Consider the following 23,368-nt stretch of genomic DNA (forward strand, 5'->3'; position numbering starts at 1 on the left):
CCTATTCATTAGAGAAGACATGGGAATTGGTTGGAATTGCTGATTCAGTGCTTTTCAAGGGACTGCAGTGGACTAAATCATTTGCGTGCTCATGCTATGGGTCTACCAGCACTGTTGTGCCTCTGCCTGCTGAGGGCAGGGATGTAGACATACTGGAGGTTCTGTGAAGCAAAGTAAAAACCAGTCCTGGACAGTGCAACAGCAGTGGTAGACAGCAGAGAAACCCAATGTTGGGGGCCCCATCAGAGATATACCCACCAACTTCCAGCTGATACGGCAACCTCACCATCAAACCAAGCAACCAAGCGGTACAAAGTGGCCTGGCACTTCCTGAAGAGGAGGTAAGAGGTAAGAGAATACACTAATCTGGGAGGAGCTCCACACAGCAAGTCCAGTCCTGGCACATTGCACAGATCATGAGGCTATTTTACCCATCTATGTATTTATTTAAGTCACCGTGTAAGTTATGTGAATAAATCATGACTACAAATATATTTCCGTAGGCAGAGACATGATCTAGTTATCAGAGCACAGAATTAAATAGTAGGAATCCTTGAGTTGTAATCCAGTTGCTGCATCTTAGTGTATGTATAACAGGCTTCGGGTGGTCCACCAATTGGATCATTAGCTTCCGTGTCCTGGGCTGGGTACTGACTGGGAGTGCGATGTGAAAGCTGATCCAGATCCCCCAAAATCTAGGTATAGCATCAATTCACTCTACAGCTTTGGAAAAGTCAACTGGCCATTGTGGGTCTCAGTTTCCATATCTATGAAATGGAAATAATACCCTCGGTCTCCTCAAAGAATATTTGTAAAGTAATCTGAAAGTGAAAATAGCTATTATGAATGCAAAGCTGTTTTTATTATTGGGGTCAAGGAGGAGACAAGCATGGAGATGATGAAGCTTTTGAAACATAGGTTCCCATTAATAGTCTTTAGCACACAGTGCTTATTATAATCTAATTTGACTAAAATGGGATTAATCATATAATGCTATAATGTCATTTGCATGGTCCCTTTATGTATACTATTGTTACTATGCATTAATGCAATACCTTGAAAGAGCTTTGAGAAAAGGAGCATGTGAAAGCTCACTGAATCTGTTATTTGGCAGTACATATTATTTTATGCTTCATAAGAAGTATACGTTGTAAACTAGTATGTTACCTGTACATAATAAGAATATTTCCAAATTTATCTTAAACTGCATAGCAACATGCTCTAAAAGCTCTCGACTGCGAGTCTTTATCTTTGTCCAAATTTAACCCGAAATGTATTTTTCTCCTTTATTGCGGTTTCCTAATTTTCTTAGCTGTTTATTTTTCTAGTTATAATGCGTTGAAGCATTTTGAGATATAAGCCTTGATCCTGCAGATGCATAAATAGGTGTGCAGTTTAACTTATGACTAGTGTTCAGTGAGGATACTCATGGGTGAAGTTATGCAAGTTGTGGAGAAGAGACTGTGTTAACTTGAAATGGAGTATGGTTGTGGAGGTGAAAAGTGAAATTATATGGTGGGTTACAATGCTGGATGCAAGTCAAAAAGAACATATGCGGCTGGGTAAATGGGACACAGAGGCTTGGACTCCTGGATAGAAGCTCCACCCAGATTTCTTGTTTGGAACATTGAGGGTTTGAATTTGAAGGGTCATGAGTTGGCTCTTGAGGAGAGAGCGGGCTCATGGAAGGGTCCAAGGGCAGCACTGCCTGGATCTGATAAGATTGAACTTTGCCTTTAGGAGCAAGAAATAGAAGAGTTACTTACCTCTTTTGTTATGTTTACGCTGGTTAAATAAAAGTTTAGTGGTTGTATAAACCCAGACGTTGGAGATGTAGTCATCCTACAAATTTTGAAGAGGGAACCAGGGCTTTTGAACGCTAGGGTTACCAGATGGTTTCAACAAAAATACCAAACACACTTGACATTACATCACAATCTACATTACATCTTATTTAGAAAATACCGGACATTTATATTTTCTCAATTTGTTTCCCAAACAGAAAGCTCAAATACTGGACTGTCGGGTTCAAAACTGCATATCTGGCAACCCTATTGAAAGCCGAGTTAGGAAAAGCAGTCAGGGTTGCAGGGGATGAACAAGCAAGTATCCTGACAGGAAGTTTAGGAAAATAAGTGTGCTTAAAAGTTGAGATGCTATAGCTATCTCAGTCAGGGGTGTGAAAAATCCACACCCCTGAGTGTTGTAGTTAGGCCAACCTGACCTTCAGTGTAGATGCAGGTCAATGTAGATGCTGTTGCATGGGGAGGTGGTGTTCCTACACTGATAGAAAACCATCCTCTGATGCTGTAGGCTTCATTGACACTACAGGGTTATGGCAACATAGCTATGCCAACATAGTCTCAGTAGGGTACACATAACCTGAAAGAGGTGAAAGGGCTGTACTAGTATGGTGTTGAATAAGATGTATGCCCTGGAAAACCCAGGTCATGACATGTGCAAAAATGTTTGCAGGATCAAGGCCACACTTGATATAAAAATATTCAACAAATTCAATCATATTACACTGTATAATGCTGTAGGAGTGAAGGGAAATGATATTCTATGCCTATTATCAACATCATTTGTTTTCCCACTCTCACCTGGAGACAGCTTGATACATTCAAACTTTTGATCCCTAATTTTACAGACCCACAGCCTTTAAGGCCAGAAGTGCCCATCAGCCTCTGTATGTGGCAATTTGGCCTGAGGTACCCAAATTATTTCCCAGCCTGCAAAACATCATTGTGGTACACTGACATTTCCACAACACCCTCCAAGCTGTCACGATGCAAAATTCCCAGGCACCAAAGCGTCACAAGGCTGTAGGACAGGGCCACAACACTAAACATCAGGAAGGAGCGAGGTCCCTCGAGGACAAAAAGTGGCAGCGCTGCAGCTTACGCACAACCATTGCTTGCATGCATAGGTCCTGTAACGAGAGGTGGTGCCACACCCCCGGACTTTACGTGGGTTGTAGCATAAACAGGGTTTACAGCTGGGTTCAGTGGCACTCAGCACTGAACCGGTGCGGCACCTCGGCTTGCCTAATACGGAATAAGCGGTGCGGATCTGAAGGCGCCTGGGTGAGGCAAGCTTCCCTAGCGCTCCCCACCGCCCCGCGGTGTTTTACAGCCTCGGGAGCTCGCAGCCCGGCTGTAACACGATCCGGCTCAAAAAAAGCAGAGGCTGGCGTGTCCCGCTTGGCTCAACCCCCCTTCGCTCCCCTCCCCACGGGAGGGGGGAAAGCGCCTTCCCGCCAGTTCCCGGAGAGCGGGGCCGGGAGCAGGCGTGGCTCCGGGCGGGGGGCGGTGGGGCAGGGCGGGGGGGAGCGGGAGGCCCAGGGGGCAGAGGGCGGAGCGGGGGGCGGGGTTTCCCGGCGCAGAGGAAGCGCCCGGCCCTCCCCCGGCTGTCGGAGCGGAGCAGGGACGCCGGGCGGTGCCGGCTGGAGGGCGCGGGGCAGGTAGGTTCCCCGGCGGCCCCACCTCTCGCGGGGGCGGAGCAGCGCCCGCGGGGACGCCGTGGCGGGGGCTCGGCGAGCCCCAAGCGCGCAGGGAGCCGGGCGGGCGGCTGCTGGAGCCGGGGCGCGCTGTGTGGCGGGGGCACGTGCGCCGGCTGCGGGCTCTGCCGGGGCAGCGGGGAGAGCGGCTCCCCCGCCGCTGCTGCTGCTGCCCGCCCCGTCCGAAGCGCCTTCTCCCGCTGCCTGCGCCCCGCCGGAGAGCCAGACAGCCGCCAGGCGGGCGAGACAATAGCGGGCTGGGCTCCCCGCCGCGGGCATCTCCTCCGCCCACCCCCGGCCGGGGCTCGGCTCCCCGGGGCGCTGGGGGAGCGCGGGAGACCGGCGCTCACGCCTTGCTAACTTTGCTCGCAGGAGGAGGGGGATCCCGCTGCTGAGCGGGGAGCCTCGCCCGGGCGGAACAGGAGCAGCCGCGGAGAGTAGGAGCCCGGCTCCGGTGGCACCGACAGGCAGAGCCGAGCCCGGGTGGAGAAGAGCGGGGCACAGCTCACGCTCCCGTCCCAAGGAAGGAAGGAAGCCGCTGGGGAAGCAAAGCTACCGACTCTGCCTCTCGTGGAGCGTAGCAGCCGGAGGAACACCCTGTACATCTTCAGCCGCCGGGACGGTAACTGATTATTTATTGGGAACTGTACCGGGAGGCACCGGGAATGTTCCCGTTTTCGCTGGAAGGAGGATCTGGCATTACCAGACTGAGCAGATGAAAGGATTTATCTCATTTCCCCTCCCTGGCTGGCTACTGTGACAGGAAAGGATCCTCAATCGCTGTTGAAACTGGCCCTGGAAAAAATCAAAGTAGACATTGAGGCACATAGCGTGCCGGGATCCAGAACGGCTGTAGCATCAATTTGGAAACATAATTTTAGCAGTTGAGGACGTTTTCACGCCTCCCACTGTCCTTCCCTCACTTATTTTTCCCTTCTGTTCTCCCTTCTCCTGCCCTCCCATCCCCACCTTGTATTTCCACTCGCAACAAAATATTTTTCAGGAAATATAAGCCAATTGGTGGCTGACAACTGAATATTTAAAAAATAGGCAAGTGAGGAGAGGAAAGAGAGCTGCCCCTTTATCTTCACTCTCTTACAAAGATGAGGTGCCTTCTGCAAGAGCTGACATCTCTTCTGCTGCTGGGTGAGTGGCTGCCTATATATATATATATATATATATATCAATGATCTGATAAAAGTTTGACCCACCATTCATTTTTCTTTCCAGCTGTGCATTTTATAGGGAATATGGCTTTATCACACCCATTCAATTTCCTGAGAGATTCCAAGTATCTGATAGTACCCTGTGCTCTTGCAAAAGAAATGCAATAGCAGCATCTATTGCTGGAATTGGATAAAAATAAGGCTTTTTCAGCATTAATACAAATGAACAGATTTGCTATATTATTTATCATTCCTGCTGAGATGGATGAGGACACCATTGGAGTAGGAGCTTTACACACACGTAACAAAAGGTGTTCACTGATACCTGTGTACTAGTGGGATCCATTCAGAACTTGCAAACTGTGCATGAGACGGGAACAATGAATAATCCTTTTTCTATTGTGTCTGCAAGCTGTACCATTTCTGCCTGCTTTGCTTGTCAGATTTCACATGCTGACCCTGGTCAATACTGGATGGGGATACCTCCATGGAAACTTAAGTACCGGTGAATCAGTAGGCACCACTATCTATGATACTAAGTACAGAAGGAAGCCTGGGTATGGTTGCTATGATGCTGGATAACACCTTCTCTCCCCCATAAAACTGAAGTTCTTCTCATCTATACTGCTTAGAGATTACATAATTTTTTTGAATAACAGTGGAGATAGCTTCCTAGTTAAACTTCAAATTGTGTACGTATATTCTGTCTCCGTGAATTCCCCTTACGGTACCAATTCGATACAGTATTTTTCAATTACTGCCTTAAAGTGTCTTGTAGATCTGCTGCGTGCCTGTTGAACAAGTGACACTGTCAAGAGACCATCCCACAAGTAACTGTCTCAGTGGATAAATGTACAAAGTCTTGTAAAGTGCTTTGGGATCTTTCTGGAAGAGAGATGCTATAGCTCTGTAAGATGCCTTTACAAGTTTAAGAATGGCTTTAAGAAATTAGTTGAAACATCCCATGAGTCTTTGTGATGGTCCGTGTATTTAGACTAGTGTTAACAAAATGCATTTTGAGTGTCCAGGGATCTTTATGAAAACACAGTACTCTGTTTCGACATCACAAAAACACAACCCTGGTGAATGTATGTGAAGGGGAGATACTTTGTAAAGGTGAAAGCTTCCTTCTCTATTATGGTAGTGAGGAATTTTTGTTAATTTCTAATCCGAGGAAGAGAAGCAGAGCCAACAGCATCTTCTGTGTCTAGTCATTACAGCTGACAAAGCAAGTGCAGATAGCTCGGAAATGACAGTTCTGCTTCAGTTGCACAGACATGTTTCCCCGTCTCTGATTTTGTTTTTCCTTTTGCTATCTTCTCTTTGCCGGAAGAGAGAGATGAACCTTTGGAATGGTTTTGGATAGGGTTCAGGCTTCGAAACAAATAGTGGCTTCTCCTCCCTACTCCTTAGAAAAAACACTTAAACCAAGGTTGTCTGTATTACTCTGCTGTGTAATTTATCAGAACACAGTAGATTCATTTTGTAGTCAATGTGGATGAACTGAAGTTTCTTTGAGTTAACTTTGTTTGAATACTAAATGCTCTTGGGTTAAGAAGAGTACAATTCTGGATAATCTATTCCTAATAAGGAGTGAGTGGGTGCTTGCTTACCTGTTCTTCCTTCTAAGTTGATACTAAACTGATACCCCAACATAGCAGTAGGGGGCATTGTGTTGCTAGAGGAACTGTCTTTCAGATTGGATTTTGACATTCAATTAACCCCTTCATACATAAGTTTAGGTGTTACTTCCGGTGCCCTGGCCAAATTGTAGCTTGGTAATTACTTTCTGATAAAATATAATTCATGTTACACTTCTCCAGTTAAAACTGGATCCAATGTTCTTCATTTTCTATCCGTGTTATTTGGAAAAGCTGCCAAGACAGCTAACAGCTGTTGCCTTTTTATCCGAGAAGGGCTTCTTTTCCACAGTATGCATCAGAATCCTGTGTGTATATGTAGGTTGTAAAGCATTTTGGTATCTGTGCCAGTAGAGGCCTCGGTGTAAGATGTTTCGTTTAAAAAAAAAAAAAAGTGGTGGGGGGGTGGAATTGTTTAGTCCCATTTCGGTATGCATCACTAGTTTAAATTCTAGGCTTCTTTAAGCTGTTTGCATATTTGCTGAACTGGTGTTTTTTAACACCTGATCTGACAATGCCTTGAAGCCTTTTGCTTTGCCTGAAAGCCCCAGGCTACTCAAAAATTCTTTAGGGCAGTGTTTCTGAAAGCTAGAGACCTGATTTGCCATACTGAGGATGAGGGTAGGGTGAGGGTCAAAAGCTTTGTCTCAGTTTTATAACACAGATCTTCTGACTGGCTTTCCCAATAAGGATTTAGTGTTGTGGGGTATTTTTTAATGTAGTGCTATAATATTTTTTGCTAATGAACTATGGGGATAGGTGCACATAAAGGAGTGTAGTTCATGTTTTGCTATTATTTGTAAAACCTTAGAATTGTAAAAAGACAGGTGGTTATGATAAAAGCTGAAGACAGCTAGTTTGTACTTGATTTGCTATTTCATATTAAATTCAGAATAACTCTGCCAAACTAGGGATTGAAAACTCACAGCTGGCATGTGGGTGTTACACTCTTGAGACTGTTGCTTTTTTTTCTTTTACTGCAGTAGTTCAGTTCTCAAGGTTTTAAGCAAGTGCCACTTCATCACCTTGTATAAAATGGGGGACCACGACAAATATTGTAAATAATCCCCATGCAGCAATGAGACTATTAATCTCTCTGCTAGGCAGTACTAATTCTGTATGTAGTTACGAGATTTACCTGCTTCCCTCCCCTCCCCCCGAGTTACAAGATCTGATATTATGTGTGTCTATAATATAATACATCAGGCTTCTACAGAATGCAAAACTCTTTCTCATTGGTGACTGGTTTATGAATAGGTTTTTGTCATACTTACGTTTGACTTCATACATCTACGTTATCAAGAAAGGCACCTGGGAGTGAGCACAATAGCTGAAAATTGCAAACGCTATATATGCATACATACATACCCAGATTCTTACAGGGATGTTACATATGTATGTACTGATCTCTCTCTTCGTTCATACATAATAATGGGTAATTTTTTTATTCTTAGAAGGGAGTGGAGGCACTGACAAGTCCTGAAAGTTCAGATCATTGTAAATAGCATGCTGCCATATAACAAACAATGATAATGCCAAGAGGACTCCAAGGCTGATATTGGATGGTTCTTCACCTGTCCCAAAAGCCCTTCACATATAGAGGCAGGGTTCTTTCCTGTCACTTCTTTAGACTGTTGGGTTTGCATAGCACCAATATGCTCCTGGTATGCCACTCTGATACAGAGGCAGCAGCCTAGGGCAGCAGGTATATGCTTAAAGACTGGCTCCCTGTGTGGTCCCCCCTGCTTCTGATAGAGGCAGCAGCGTGGGAGGGAAGGGGAAGCTTGTGTGTAACCATGAAGGTTATCCTTTAAACATGTACTCTGACATCCCTTATTTGGTTAGTGAAAGTAGGCAGAGAAAATGGCAGAAATGGTGTTCGCCCGCTTCTTTTTATCAAAGCTTGCAGTCTAGTCTTAAGAATTTTTATAACCACTGTTGCTAGCTAGACATTCGGAAGCAGAAGAGAGTCTTAGGGTACGTCTAGACTACATGCCCTTGTCGCCAGAGGCATGTAGATTAGGCTACCAGACATAGGAAAATGAAGCGGCGATTTAAATAATCACCGCTTCATTTAAATTTACATGGCTGCCGCGCTGAGCCGACAAACAGCTGATCAGCTGTTTGTCGGCTCAGCGCGGCAGCCATGTAAATTTAAATGAAGCGGTGATTATTTAAATCGCCGCTTCATTTTCCTATGTCTGGTAGCCTAATCTACATGCCTCTGGCGACAGAGGCATGTAGTCTAGACGTACCCTAAGAGCTTGTTCCTTCCGTTCGTGAGTGGCCATAAAGCTGTAGATATATTGATCTGGCCACAGACACACACGTTTGTCGCCACAGACTGAGTTATTGCAGTGTAATCTGCATGGGGCTATCCTGATTGGACTACCTACTCTGAGCTTTTCAGAGGGAAGGTCTTCCCTGCAAACTTACACTCCTCTCCCTTCTCCCCTATTTATTTTGGGTCTGCACATCCTAAACTCATAACTCCGGTCATCTAAAGAAGTGGGCTGTGCCCACAAAAGCTCATGATACCATCTACATGTTTTGTTAGTCTATAAAGTGCTACCAGACCTTTTGATGTTTACGTTTATCCTGTACAGACTAACTTAAGTTATATAAAGCTTCCGGGGGTAAGTGTGAGTGAAAAATCCACACCTCCTGAATGAAGCAGTTAAACTGACCTGGCCCCCTGGTGTAAACAGCTCTAGGTCTAGGGGAGTGAGACAGCTTCTCCGGGAAGTAGTAATGTCTTCACTGAAGCACTACAGTGATTTAAGTGTAGATCTGCCCTTAGTTGAATGTATAGGCCGTCCTTGCTATAAGTCCAAGATACATTCAAAAGAATTTGGACTTATAGTGAAACAAAGCGGGGAACTCTTTTCCTGTGGCTGACTTCCATTTGCGTATTTGGGGGGGGAGGGGTTTATACGCGGGAAATGGAAGACTTATCAGTTCCTATAAGCATCAATGACTTCAGTGCAGAACGGATGTATACCGGGGTGACTTATAGCGGGGTTGTTCTGTATCATACTGGTGCTGTGTAAGCAGCACTGGCTGCCAGTTTGTTTCCAAGGGCAGTTGAAGTCCTTGCATCTATAGTGTTTTTTGTGATTTGCGTCCTTGTTTCTTTTGAAGGCTGCATCTCTTGCTGTGTTATACCATGACAGATGAGGTACCTGAAATTGCATGCATTTTGGGGTAAAAATCCCCTCAATTCTGGAATCCGATCTCCCAGTCCCTTGTTCTTTGTTCAGTTTGTTGAAGTTCAAAGCATGTTGTACATCCAACTTATTTCCCTAAGAGCTTTTAATGTAGAAGGTTTTGATTTTTGCAAGGTGGACATTTAGTTGACATTGTGTCAAGTTGGTTTTCTCTGTTAAATCACTTTTTATTGTAAAATTTGCATGCATCTAGAATGCTTTTTGACAGGTACATTATGTAAATGCAAGGATGAATAAACAATAATGCAAAGGAAAGATGGGAGGGGAATATAGAGTTGTGTGTTTTGGGAGGGAGATAATCCATTCTATATTTGGCAAATTATTGCATGTTGAATGCCAGGGAGCTGGTTGCGTGATAGAGAGAGGGAATTTTCCTGACCCCCCTTCTGCCTGCACAGAATAAATTACAGTTTCTGCATAGTTTCCCTGGAAAAAGATGACAGACCAGTAATAAACAATGAAGTGTAAGTCTCTCGGACACACTGATTGACACGAATCATGGTATAACCTGAATGAGTGACTTTAGCCTGATTAAGTAAATTTTTAAATCTGCAAACTCCTCTAACTTTTTATTCCAGAAAGCTTTTTGGGAGAAAGGGAAAGCTTTCCAGGCACAACTGTTTTGATGAGATTGACTTGCCTGTTTGCATCAAGGGCATTTAGGCTCTTGAGTCATTGTCTGGAATGAATTGGAATACATATGATTGCCTCTGGCTTTTAAATTGCTAAATACCCTTTTGTTAACAAAACCTGTTAAGTGTGATTTGACATTGGCTTTCTCTCTCTCCTTGAAATGCTCTTGAGGCATAAGGGTCTGGCTAAATGTTCAAAGATGTTAGGTATTTGATGCATAGAATCTAAAATTGATGTCTTCCCAGACAAACTGGAATTAGAGTAATTTACGAGGTGAAAGACGTTGACTTTCCAGCTGTGGTGAATAGTTTTGAGGCTGGTTTCCCAGTACAGTATCCCTTCAGTTAGTGACATGGTCAGATTGGTCATCCTGGATTCCTTTATTTTGTGGGAAGATGTGAAACATAGGCAGGGGATGCAGGGAGGGTCACCCAGAGGAACAGGGAGGTGCTCCCTCATGCCCCCTCATTTAGCAATTAAAATGTTGTCAGGGCCACAGTTGGGGGTACCACACCCTTCTGGGTGCTACCATGAGTCACCTATGGTGTCAAGGTTTCTGCTGCTGGAGCAGCCCCTGCCCACAGGGTGCTTGCTACGTTTCAGAGGCTGAAGCGCTGCAGTGGGAACATGGGGCAAGTGTCCTGCTGTGCCTCTCCCTCTGCCCCCATTGGAAATGCTGCTGAGGGGGAACTGACCTTTAAGAAAGCTCCCACCAGCACTGGCTCCTGCTCTCTCACCCTTACTGCCCCTCTCTGATAGAGGCAGCAAGGAGGGGAGGGAGAAGTGACTAGTCGAGTTGCTACTCAACTACCGGATTAAGCTTATGCTCATCAACTAGTCACTTACATCCCTAATTACAACAGTGTACCTACAAATCCTTTCTGAAAAGTGTTTTAACTGGTCACTAAACCTTGAACAGTCACTTTGATTTGGAATGTGGTAACAACTGATAGTTTATCATAAGGACAATCTTGTATTTAGCTATGATGCTCTCAGTAACCTTCCCAAACTTGAAGAGCTCTGCATAGTTGGAAAACTTGTCTGACTTTCCAACAGAAGTTGACCCACTAAAGGGCAACCTTACCTTCCTTATCAATCTATGTAATCTCTAGTTCTGTCTGATCTCTAACCTTACCAAGCACTCCATTTCCATCAGACACAGACACCATGTTTCAGAATGATGGATGTGAGCAATATTTTGTCATTGGAAGGATTAACTGAAGCAACACAATGATATCAAAGGAATTTTTGCTTTTCTAGTTACTTTTCAGAATGTTAGCAGTAATCCAAAAGAAACTGAAAATTCTGTCAATGATGAAAAGCTTTTTCGCAGCCTGAGTTATCACATTGTGCCTTGGCACTGTGGCACATTGGAAATGTCACTGATTCCTCTACCTTGCCTAGAGGCAATTAAATTACTTAAGAACTGATGAGTGTTCTTAAATCTTAGCTTCAGTCATTTTAACAGTTGCTGTTCAGTTTTTTGGAATTCCCCCTCTGGAACCAAAAGGTACTCTTCCCCCCCCCCCATTTCTTATCCATAGCTTGTGTTTCTGTGTTATTTCCAGGTGCACCTGTCTTGGGGGCAGTTTGGGGAGCAGCAGTGGTATCTTGCTGAGGTATTTTGGGTTTTGAATATAGAATGCTGCATAAAAGAAACTGGGTGATTAAACAAAGGGGGAAGAGTAGTAGGAGGCTGAAGGGTGAGGTCTCAGGAATTTTCAGAAGCTAGATGTTGGCTCATTAAAAGACAAGGGTTTTCTGGTAAAGGCTTGTGTTTTTAAAGTCATGAAATTCTCTCTGGGTGTGAGAAATGGATTTTAGGAATGCATATCTATTTCACGTATTCCAGAGCAATGTATGCCAGCCAAGAGATTTTCTTTCCTCCCTAGCAAAAGTGAGCTATCAACTCTATTTGGGGTCTGAAATCCCACAGGGCTTTTTCTGTCCCCAGCAATAGAGATTCTGCTATCTGAAATGAGTTGAAATTTCTGAAATGTAGGGTTGAACAGGCTAGGCATGTAAAAGAGTAGTCAACTACCCCACAAGCCTCTGCTTATCGGGTAGTTGAGTCAACTACTCGCATTCCCCCCTCCCGCCTTTATATCAGAGGCCGTAAGTGTGGGGGGGGGGGGCGGGAGGGAAGCCGGCTTAAAAGCTGATTTCCCCTCCCGCCCCCCAAGCACTGTCTCTGGTGCTGGGGTGGGTCTCAGGGGAGATAGAGGCACTGTGGGGTTAGCTGCTAGGACCAGTGGGAGCTGGGGCTAAGCAGTCCTGGTTTGTGCTGGCTCTGGGGTGCTACGCTTCTACCTTTTAAAATGTAGTAAGAGCCTAGTGGACTCTTGCTACTCTTAAAAGGCAGAGCTGCAGCGGGGGTAGTGAGTGCCCCCCCCCCCCCCGGAGTAAATTCCATTAGCTGATTAATTGCAATTAAACATCCCTAGAATACTCAGGTCAGCAATGTTCCCTCTAGCTTTTTATCCATGTGTGGATTAACTTTTTTATGTGCAGCAAGGCATATGTAAATGTGTACCACCAACATAAACACAAACCTAGCTATGGGCACTCTGCTAATCAGCTGGGTGGCATTTGAATCTCTCTTGAGTGGCCGCACAAGCGCACAGCTTACAGAGAACACGTTAGGGTCAAGAAGTGAGCTCTTTAACGCTAAAGCCAGCACCAGTGCTGCAAAGAGACAGATACGTGGGCCAAGATTTGAACCATTGCACGTTGCAAGCTTTGTTCTAATGAGGTAGGGTTTTGTTTTGTTTTAATTTGATCTTCTCGTGCCACTTGAAAATCTGGTGGTTGGGGAGACTGAGATGGTGCTGTGCAGTCATCTCTACACTGCAAAGTTCAATTTAATGTATTGATGACAAAGTTTGGAAGGTATTGTATCTTTCACTTGAAATCTGATGCACCCTCTCTTCTGTCTCCCCTCTCTCATGGATTTTAAGGTCAGAAGGGACCATCATGATCTTTCCCTGCCCCTCTGTGTATGTACAAAACTAAACCTCGTGCTTCCCCCTTTCTCAGTGCCACTGGGCAAAAGTGTTCATTTCTAGACTTTCTAGAAAGGGGAACTGAGAGATTCCTTTAAAATGCAGAAGTAAGACACTAACCCCAAATGAAGGAAGGATTTGTCCTATTTGCAAGGAAGTGTTCTGGTCTGGCACCATAGCAGTGTGCTGTGAGAACAGCTTGCTCTCAGGACTAGTCTTGATCTTTCTGTGCAGCAGCATTACCAGATGTGGAAGAATCTGATCTGACTCCACCCCATCCCAGGCCCTACAGAATGCAAAGCTACACTCTGGGTAAGGCTAGTACACTTCAGTGTGCAAGAGACGATAGCTTGTTCTGTTGCAGAAACATCCTGCTTTGGGAAACCATATTTCTTGATCTGGGCAGTGATGCTCACTGAGGAGAAGGGCTTGGAAAAGTTACCCAGTACCTGCTAGCCCAAGGAATAGACCTATGCGCCAGATGAAAAATGGCCCTTCTCTCCCAACCTCCACGCCCATGTCTAGTCTTCTACAGATTGTGTCCCCTAGCTTGATTCTGAGATAATTCAGCCTACAGAAGATGAGTAAGCCAGTACTTAGAGCTGTCTTCCAGCAAACACGTGCTACCCAAACACTCGGGCAGTGCTAAGCCCCCCAACCAATTAATGCCTGGAAACCACATCCCCCTCAATAAGTCAAATTACACTGGTTCCCCAACAAGCAAGATCTCCTGTTGGGTTGCAGGAAGGTGGCAGTTGTGCCACCTTCTAATGTGGCCCAACAGGGAACAGTAGTTGTCCCCAGCCAGCTGAGCACCACAGAAAAGAATCTCTGCCCCATCTCAACACCGCCTCTCTTCAGCTGTGCAAAGCCAGCTGCTGGGGTAGTAGTGTTATTGTCTGGTGAGGGGGGCAAACTCCTATATGGGAAGAGTCTTCCTCAGGTATTGGCACCCCCATATCATTGACCATCTGTTCAAGGGGTATGAGTAGCAGCCATCTGCAACACCCTGGCAGCAGCCAGTCTCTCTCTGCTACTTCAGTGGTGGTGACAACCAAGTTCTACCATTTCTGTAATGGCGGAGGCAATAGTGCGCGAGGCGTCGCTGCAGACTCAGGGATTGATTATGTATTGCTCACATTTGGAAAGCTCTTCCTCTGCATATGCAGGAGTTAGAAACTAGGTTTAAAAATCATTGATGCACAGGTACTGGGGACAGTGTTCCCTCTAATTTTTTATGTCCACGTGTGGAATGAATCTAAGTAGCTATGTAGCTTAGAGGGAACTTAGACTGTGGAAGCAGATGGCCCTTGCTCTGGGTGAGTGGCTGATTGGATTTTTCAGGTATAAGAACACCAAAAGTTCATCTAGCTCAGTATCCTGTCTGGTATTGGCCACTGTTGGTGGATGCCGCAGAGGGAGGGATCACAACAGGTAATGCTCACGTGATTCCTCCCCTGTCACCCACCTCCAGAGAAACAGGCTAGTGTAACCCACACACCTAGTGTGGTTCACTGTCCCGTGCAGTGGCACTTAGACCACAGCAGCAGATAAGAATGAGACCTCTATAGCATGGGCTTGAGAGCCAGCTGGCTTTTAGCTCAAAGGGTAGAGGCTTCTATACTAAGCTTCAGATGTTCCATATTCAAATGCACCCTGTGGCAGTTATATTAGGAATACTGTTCCTACCCATCTTGGCTAATAGCCATTGATGGACCTAACTTTCATGAATCTGTCTAGCTCTTTCTTGAACCCTGTTAAAGTTCTAGCCTTCAGTGGATCCTCTGACAAAGAGTTCCATAGGTTGACTGTGAGCTGAGTGAAGAAAAACTTGCTTTTGTTTTAAACCTGCTGCCTGTTAATTTCATTTGGTGACCCCTAGTTCTTATAGTGCAGGAATAAGTAAATAACTTTCCCTTCTTCACTTTTTCCATACCAGTCATGATTTTATAGACCTCTATCATATTTCCCCCCCCCCCCCCATCTCCTCTTTTCTAAGATGAAAAGTCCAAGTCTTTATAATCTTTCTTCATATGGGACCTGTTCCAAACCCCTAATAATTTTTGCTGCCTTTTTCTGAACCTTTTCGAATACCAATATATCTCTTTTGAGATGAGGCAACCATATCTGTATGCAGTATTCAAGATGTGGGTGTACCATGGTTTTATATAGATGAAATAAGATATTTTCTGTCTTATTCTTTATCCCTTTTTAATAATTCCTAACATTCTGTTTGCTTTTTTGACTGCTGCTGCACACTGAGTGGATGTTTTCAGAGAACTATCCACAATGACTCTAAGATCTCTCTCTTGAGTAGTTATAGCCAAATTAGTCCCCATCATATTGTGTATGTATAGTTGGGATTATTTTTTCCAATGTGCATTACTTTGTATTTATCAACATTAAATTTCATTTGCCATTTTGTTGCCCAATCACTTAGTTTGATGAGATCTTTTTGAAGCTCTTCACAGTCTTTGTTCTTAACTATCTTGAGCAGCTTGGCCTGTCTCAGAACTAAGTAACACTAAATAGTATATGGCTCTCCCCAAAGAACCCAGCTGCATGCCTGCTCCAGTTTTTCTTCCACACTTTCATTGTGCACCGCATCTTAATAAAGTATTTTGTAGACTGTATCTGTTTCCTTGCCACCTTTTCCCTCCTCCAATCTCTCTAAATCCTTGGGCCATCTCCTCTTCTAGTTATGATTCCATTTACAATTTTATGCACCTTTCTTATAGTAACTATGGCAATTGCTTAGCAGGAAAAAAAATTTAGTAGAAAGGTTTCTGAGTATATTTAGTTCTCCTTAATATGGGATTTTCTTGCAGAAGAAATAGCATGTTCTTTTTCCACTTCCTTATTGCTTCATCTCCCCAGCCTGCCTCTTATGTTCCCATTTCTCACCCTTCTACCCTTTACATTTCTCTGCCCTTTGCTTCTTTTTCACCTTCTGGTTAGCCTGCCTTATCCGACTGTTCCTCTGGAAGTTGGTCTCCTTTTCTCCTGTGCAGCATAAATCCCCTGGTGGAGGCTGGCTCCTTGTCACCTTTTACAGGTGCAAAAGGTCTTTTCAATTTAAACATCTGTGGAAGCAGCAGGGAACAAGGAGCAGCCAGCACTCCTGTTGGCTGCCATCTATCTGCGAACAACATCAGAGAACCACTAACACGTGTTACCTACCTTCCCCAGTTTTGGTTGGGTGTACTCCTGCGAGGTTTTTTTTTTCCCCTCTAATTCCTGCTGAAATTGATTTTACTTCTTGCCGTTTAGTGTTACGGAGCCCAGGCTGATTCTGTGCAAACATGCTTCTCTCTCTATCTTCTCTTGATATATTTCTCTATCTTCTCTTCACCTTGTTCCTAGTGGAGAATAGCTCCGATAGGCTACGTCTACACTGCAGTGCTGTTTTGCAATATTGGAGGTATCCCAAAATAGCTATTCCATGTGTTTTGAGTGCACCTGTTATTTCAAAATATAATGGGCTCGCAATTCCGATGTCCCCGTAAACCTCATTTCACGAGGAGTAAGGGACGTTTTGGAATAAAGTATTTCAAAATTAGTGCTGTGTAGACCTTGCCAAATTTCAAAATAAGCTATTTTGAAATAACCTCAAAATAAGATACACGATTTAAGCTACGCAAATTGTGTATCTTATTCCAACCTACGGTGTAGTGTAGACGAACCCATACTGCATTGTGAGCTCTGTAATCCGTAGGTCACATGGAGCCATTATGACTCATCCGATCCATCGCAGCATCACTGGCCTATATGGGGAATCATGTCATGGGCTGTGGTAGATGCATACTCTAGATTAGAGGTAACTAACAGCAGCAGCATTTAAGGAAAGTTGCTGTATCCCACATCAAGCTCTTCTTTAATGTTAATAAAGCTAATCCAGATGTTTACCACCGTAGCTGGTTGTCTTGTCAGCATTCAGCATCTGGGTTGAACATACTGGAGAAGTAACATGGAGAGAGGATCTCTCATACTCCTTTTCTCCATAGCTGTAGCCTACTTGGAAGCTTTGGCAACATATCCAGCTTTCTTGGCCAGAAAAGAAGTTTGGGCCAGTGTTGGAGCACAGGAGGAGGAACTGGAGAGGAGGGGGAAACCTAGCAAAAGGTGACCGATTTCGCCTAAGGAGAGAACTTGTCGGCACAATTTGCTTCTCCATTCAAATGGTTGAGGTGCTATTTGGAACCCATGCAAAAAAAGAGAAAAGAACCTATCACAAGCAGGGGTGGGAATTTTTTGGAAAAGCAGGGTGAGACTGTGTTGATGGAGGCATATGTTTCACACCAAAGGCTCTGGTGGAACATAAACTAGTTCCCTTCCTTGAAGGCTTAGTGGCTGCTCTTTTTAAGTAGTCCTTGCTGATGCAAAGTATGAGAGCACCAAAACTGAACCCAAAATTTCTAACCTTTAAGTTTTCATGTTGTTTTTTGCTCTTTGTTCTGTTCAGTCTTTCACCCAATTTCTTGTTCTCCTCCCTTCCCCGCTTTGCTTTCCCTTGCCTTGTATTTCTCACAGGTTGTCTCCCATGTTGGTTGCTAGGATGGGAGCAGGTCGACTCCTTCAGAGAAGAATCTTTTTAAAGCTTCTTCCCTTGAGTAGCCAGACAAAGCACAGAGACTCTAACTTGCTGGCATACGCCCAGGCAAAACTTCCCTTGAGACAAGGCCAGCTCAGAAAGCCATTGTCTTTGTTTGTGTATATAGTGCCCAGAGTATACACGGTGTTCTAATCTAGAATCTAGATACCTTGGGAGACAAGTCCCTGCCCCAACAAGCTTTGTCTCTAGGAACTGGGGGTTGGGGAAGGAATGGAACTAGGCTTGCTTTTGAAAATTCATTTCAGTTAAGGCACACAACCTATTTGCTGCCCTTTAGTTTGGTGACTGATGGTAGAAGTTCCTCTCCTCCCCAATATCTTGTCCTCTCGTGAGTTGGGAGGGTGAACTTTTTTGTGAGGCTGGATGTAATGTAAACAGTGCTTGGGAGGTGGTTTGGCTAGTACTGGTGTACAAATCTGTGTTCCTATTGGAATGTAAACTAACCCGGCTACTTTTGTGGTGGTAACCGCTTCCTGTTTCTCTCATTAGCCTTTACCATTGTGCCCCTTTCATTCCCACTTTTTTAAAATCCTTCCCTTCCTCTCACGGGGTGACCCCTTTGCCTACCTTCCAGATCCCTCTTTAAACTGTCCTAAACTTTTTCCTCATCCCTAGCTGTAATGTAAACCGGATCTGGTGCTGCAGCAGCAGGGATCACACCCCTCCTCCACTTTTAATGCAGCTAGCAGGAGCTGGAGTGACAGGGCAGCCTGCCCTGCCCCACTGTGCTACCCTTCTGGCTCGCTGTGCCCTATTTCTGTGTAGCGGCAGGAAGCAGAGTGCCCTGGAACCATGGTGCTTTCTGCTGCTGCTAAGAAGCTCAGTGACCCGGCTAGGAGAGGGCTGTGGGGTGGGGCAGGCCGCTCTGGCTCCCGCTGCCTGTATGTGTGGGGGTAATTCCTGATACCACTGTGCCAGGCTCACCGTAATCCCCGGGTCCTGCCAGTCCATGGGACAGTTGGGGTGGCTGCTGCAGGGTCCCAAAAACGCAGGGTTGGGGGTGGCTGGCCCGAGCAGTCCTCTGGACGGGACAGCTCTGACTATAGGAAACTGAAAGAGGAGGCAGCTTGTAATAACCCAACTTGGCATCTCACCAGGATACTTCAGTTTAACCCTTTTACGTTGAGGAGGTGGGCATGGCGGCTGACTAAAGGCCAGGATCTTAAATCACAGAAACAACCTTTCCCTGAAGCACCCAGTACTCTACTTAAGGTTTGGGTTAGTACTAACTCAGAGAGGGAGTGCCTATTGAATTACTGCTATGGAATGCTTCCTCTGGTACCCTTGTGTGTGGTGGTTGAAGCCCTCCCCAGCATTAACTAGGTTTTTTTGTGCTTTCCTTTTGGGATCTGACTCACAAAACTAGGTGGTGCAACCTGCCCTAATCTTTGGCTTATCTTTTGTCCACAGGAGTTATTTGGGGAAAGGTGTATGTGTGTTAGCTGCGCGGGAAGCATTAAGAAATGCATACTAACTATATCAGTGGTCCCCAACCTTTCGGGGCTGCCGGGCGCCTGGGGGCGGGGCCGCTCTCACGCCGGGCGTGGGGCCGCCCATACGCCTGGGGCCGGCACCGCCCATGTGCCGCGCGCCGGGGGCGGGGCCAGCCAAGATCATTCGGTGGGCATGCATAAGTGCCCCAGCGGGCAGGGGCAGATGACCGTTTTGCGGAGCCCCGGGCAGCATAACTCCGCGGGGCCCCTCCTTTGCCACGGTGCATGCCCACCGTGCTTTTTTAAGCACGGGGCCTGGGGCGGCTGCCCCATTCGCCCTGCCCTATATCCGCCCCCGCCAGCGGGCACCATGTTGGGGACCACTGAGCTATATTAACTGAGATATTGCAGAAAGCATCTAAATGAGCTTGATATAATGGATTTGTGTCCTGAAAACAGACTCAAAGGGAAATATGAACCAGAACTTTGGTCTCAGTTCCTGAATGTGACTTTTATTCAGAATTTTGTTTGACAGCAAATATGAACTGCTCTGTTTGGGCATCACAGTACCAGGAAGATATCAATATACTGGAAGGAATATATTCTGAGAAGAGCAATAAATATGCCTTGTGGGGGCAGGAGGGGAATGATTTAGGAAAGACATGGCTTGTCTAAGCACCATGTGACAGTACTTCAAAGGTGTAATGAGGGTGGCCCATAGGGGGAGATATTAGAAATAGGGATGTGAAAGGTTGACTGGTTAACCAGTCAGCATCCTTCTAATTGAGAAATGCTTACAGGTTTCAGTTAACTTGTAGAGTTTGAAGCAGCTCCTTGTTCCACTCGGGTAGGAGGCTGCTCCCGCTCTATGGGGCCCAGGCTGCTCCAGCTGTCCAGAGAAGCCCCTGTCTGTAGCAGGCCCAGATCAGCTCCTCTTGCCACAGGGCTGGCAGGGGTTGCCAGTCCAGCTCCCGAGGAGCCAGCTGCAGAGCCTGCAGCGAAACCCTTGCTGTCTCCGCTTCTGCAGAAGCGGCTTCACTGTGGCAGCGAAGCCTCCCTGGGAGTAAGGCTAGCAGGGGCTGGTGGAGAGGCTTTGCTGCGGGCTCTGCAGCTTATTTAAGCTTTATACTGCAGAGTGCTAAAGATTTTAACAGTTACACAGTTACCTTTTTAAACTAATGTTTACATTCCTAATTAAAAATGGTGGACCGATTAACAGAATCTCTGAAGCTCGGTATCAGGGAAAACTTGATACCAGTGAGATCTGTTAAGCAGTGGGACTCCCACCACCTCTAGCAGATAATTCCAAAGCCTGAGTAATGTAAACTCTGGTCAGAGCCCTGGGAGTGTGTTAGAAGGAACCAGCCTATGCTGGTTTTGTAGGGGAGCAGGCAGAGGCACTGACATAATGGATTCTCTTCCAACTCTGAATTTTGACTGTGAATCCAGCATGAGGAAAGGAATTATAGCCTGAAAAAGCGTGGCTTTAAATGAAAAGTGCTCCCCCCACACACACATTCAGACATCCAACTTGTTGGTTTGAGGGAACACTTCAAAACAGAATTACTGCTATAGCTGTATAGGGTCGCTACAGATCTTTTAAATCAGTAACTCCCTCAAGAGCTGCAGTAAGTCCGTGTCCTTTTATGGTTCTTGAGACACATGACCCAAGTCCAGCTGTTAGGATGAGGGAGAAACAAGAGTCCAATTCTTTTATTCATGCCTTTGTGACATTTCTGGCTTTTATTTCTGACTTGGTGCGGTCTACCTCATTTTTTGTGGCTAGTGGAAAATGATTTCCCTAACCACAAATACGGTGGGCTGTAAAGATATGTAGGTAGCTAAGCACTGAGACTTCTTTGCCATGCTGGGTATTGTGGGAGAGTGGACAGGGAGGTAATTTGCCTCCTGAGCTGTACAGGAAATCAGCTGATTTGCTTTGAAAAACGAAGAGTGCCAGTTCTACTAGGGATGTTAAATTTAATCAACTAATCGACTAGTCAATAAGTGGGGGAGCAGCAGAGTAGTTAGCTCCTGGGCCTTTTAAATGTATTAAGAGCTAATAGGCTCTTAATACATTGAAAATGCTGAAGCGCAGCAGTGGGGACCCTGCATGAGCGGAGACAGCTGATCCCCAGCTTGTGCCTAGTCCCTGCTACTCCCTGCTCCCCACGGAGATGGTGCTGAGGCGAACCAGCTTTTAAGCTGGCTCCCTTCCTCCCCCCTCCACTCCCCTGGCCTCTGATAGAGGCAGCGAGGGAGAAGTGATTAGTCAAGGGACTAGTTAACTATTCAGTAAGCTTTTGCTTATTGGATAGTCGACTGGTCACTTACATACCTAAGTTCTATCATGTGGTGGGGGGGGGAAGGGTGGTTTTTTTTTTTTGTTGTTTTTTTTTTTTGGTCAAATCCTCCCCTTTCAAACTACTACTTTCTCTGAGGGCTTTGGGCTTATATGCCATATGACCAAAGCATCATGATTAGAAGCTAGGAAAAATAAGTGCCCATCTTTGCTAAATATTTGTTATTTGATAGGCCACAGCTGCTTAGTCATTTAAAACCCCTACCATACTGCATTTTAACCAGACCCAAGCCAAGATGACAACTTAAAACCCACTAATTCAGTGGTCCCCAATCTGTGGGGCATGCCCCCCAGAAAAGGGTTCCTTCCCCACTCTGGCACGATAAATGCAGAAGTGGGGGCCAGCAAAAGTACCCCAAAACCTTATCTACCAGGCTTTGGTATAAAACTTCCCCACAAAATCTTAAAACCCTAGATTTTGGGGATAAAATCTGCTACCACCACCCAAGTAATGATAAAGAAACCAGGGAGAGACTACTTGGGAAATCTCACCCCTAAAGTACAAACCAGGACACACAAATTAACCAATACCAGGTTAATAAAAAGAAGAGAGAGAACTTTTATTATCACCACAATATTCCTGTTGCAAGCATAATAACTAGATGGAAAAGTCACAAAGTAATATACTCGTGGAGAGGAAACCCACCATGGGCCAGGAGTTTAGTTACAAAGCAGAGCAAAACCCATTTTAAATGCACAGACATCAGTTCCCATTTATATCGGATTTATATAAATTTGACCCTACTTACAGAAGATTGAAGAGTCTATTCTTGGAGGGAGACATTCTGACTGACTCCCTCAGTAGCCAGAGAGAAACACTGCCCCAGAGACAAAGGAGGGAAACCCCCAAATTCCTTTGTCCTAGTTTGAAATTCCTACCTACATTCCTATTGGCTGAATCTACCTGACATAGGTAAGGTTAACCACTTAGTTCCCAAGCTGCTGGCTAACCCTCATGATCATGACGGGCACAGAGGAACGTTCACAGGGCCCAGTAGAGTCGTGGCCAGCCTTTATGGATCACTGAGAGGTAGTGCCATCCAGCCTGCTTCTGTCCTCAGCTCCACTTAAAGGAGGGGTGTGGACAAAAGGTTGGGAAGCACTGCAGTAATGAGATAGTAGCAAAGGCCCCACTTAACAATAGCTCTACCAGGCACCATTTGGAAGGAATATGTTCCAAGGCCTGGTGTGCTCAGGCTAGGGAGTTTGCTGCAAGGGAAATTACCCCTGGAACACAATTGCAGAGTTGTCATGAGAAGAAAGTAAGGAAAGGTCACATACATGCCAGAGATAATACATAGATATGAAACCTTCTTCCCCTTTAAGGGAGACTAGAAACTAAGGATGCTAAGTATTGGGTAATTGACTAATTGAATAGTCAATGCATTTTTGCATCAACTATTTGATTCATTGATAGAGCTCCTCCGCCTTTGAAGCCTAGCAACAGCCCTAAGGCTGTTGCTAGGCTTCAAAAGCAAAAGCGCCAAAGCCTGGGGTCAGCTGGTGAGTCCCAGCTGATCCTGGGCTCCCTGCAGTGCAGCCGCTTAGAAATGCTGCAAGGAGCCCAACTCCGTGGTATTCAAAGTGGCAATGCCACAGGGAGCAGCTGACCCCAGGCTCCATGTGGCGCTGCCTCTGTTACGTACCTCCTCTCCCTCCCTCCCCGCTGCTGCCTCTATCAGAGGCAGCAAGGGGATGTGGGGGGAGTGACTAGTCGACTATCCCAGTGTTTCTCAACTTTTTTTTTATAAAGTACCCCCTTTAAAAAAAAATTAAGTACCCCCCAGTACCTAC

General features: G+C 45.5%; 1 protein-coding gene across 5 annotated transcripts in view; it reads left to right on the forward strand.

The window, feature by feature from the left end:
• The first annotated feature begins 3,064 nt into the window (after window positions 1-3,064).
• Window positions 3,065-23,368, forward strand: part of IGSF3 (immunoglobulin superfamily member 3) — a 152,699-nt gene continuing 132,395 nt past the window's right edge. For 3 of the 5 annotated variants that reach the window (XM_075909248.1, XM_075909275.1, XM_075909271.1), the window contains exons 1-2: window positions 3,316-3,463; window positions 3,872-4,645. In XM_075909248.1, coding sequence (XP_075765363.1) covers window positions 4,603-4,645 — 43 coding nt within the window. In that variant the 5' untranslated portion in view covers window positions 3,316-3,463; window positions 3,872-4,602. Of the gene's footprint in view, window positions 3,087-3,315; window positions 3,464-3,546; window positions 4,646-23,368 lie in introns of those variants that run through there. The other 2 variants (XM_075909263.1, XM_006124235.3) reach the window with 2 other exon arrangements.

Source organism: Pelodiscus sinensis, chromosome 1, assembly GCF_049634645.1.
Source record: "Pelodiscus sinensis isolate JC-2024 chromosome 1, ASM4963464v1, whole genome shotgun sequence".
Taxonomy (NCBI): domain Eukaryota; kingdom Metazoa; phylum Chordata; order Testudines; family Trionychidae; genus Pelodiscus; species Pelodiscus sinensis.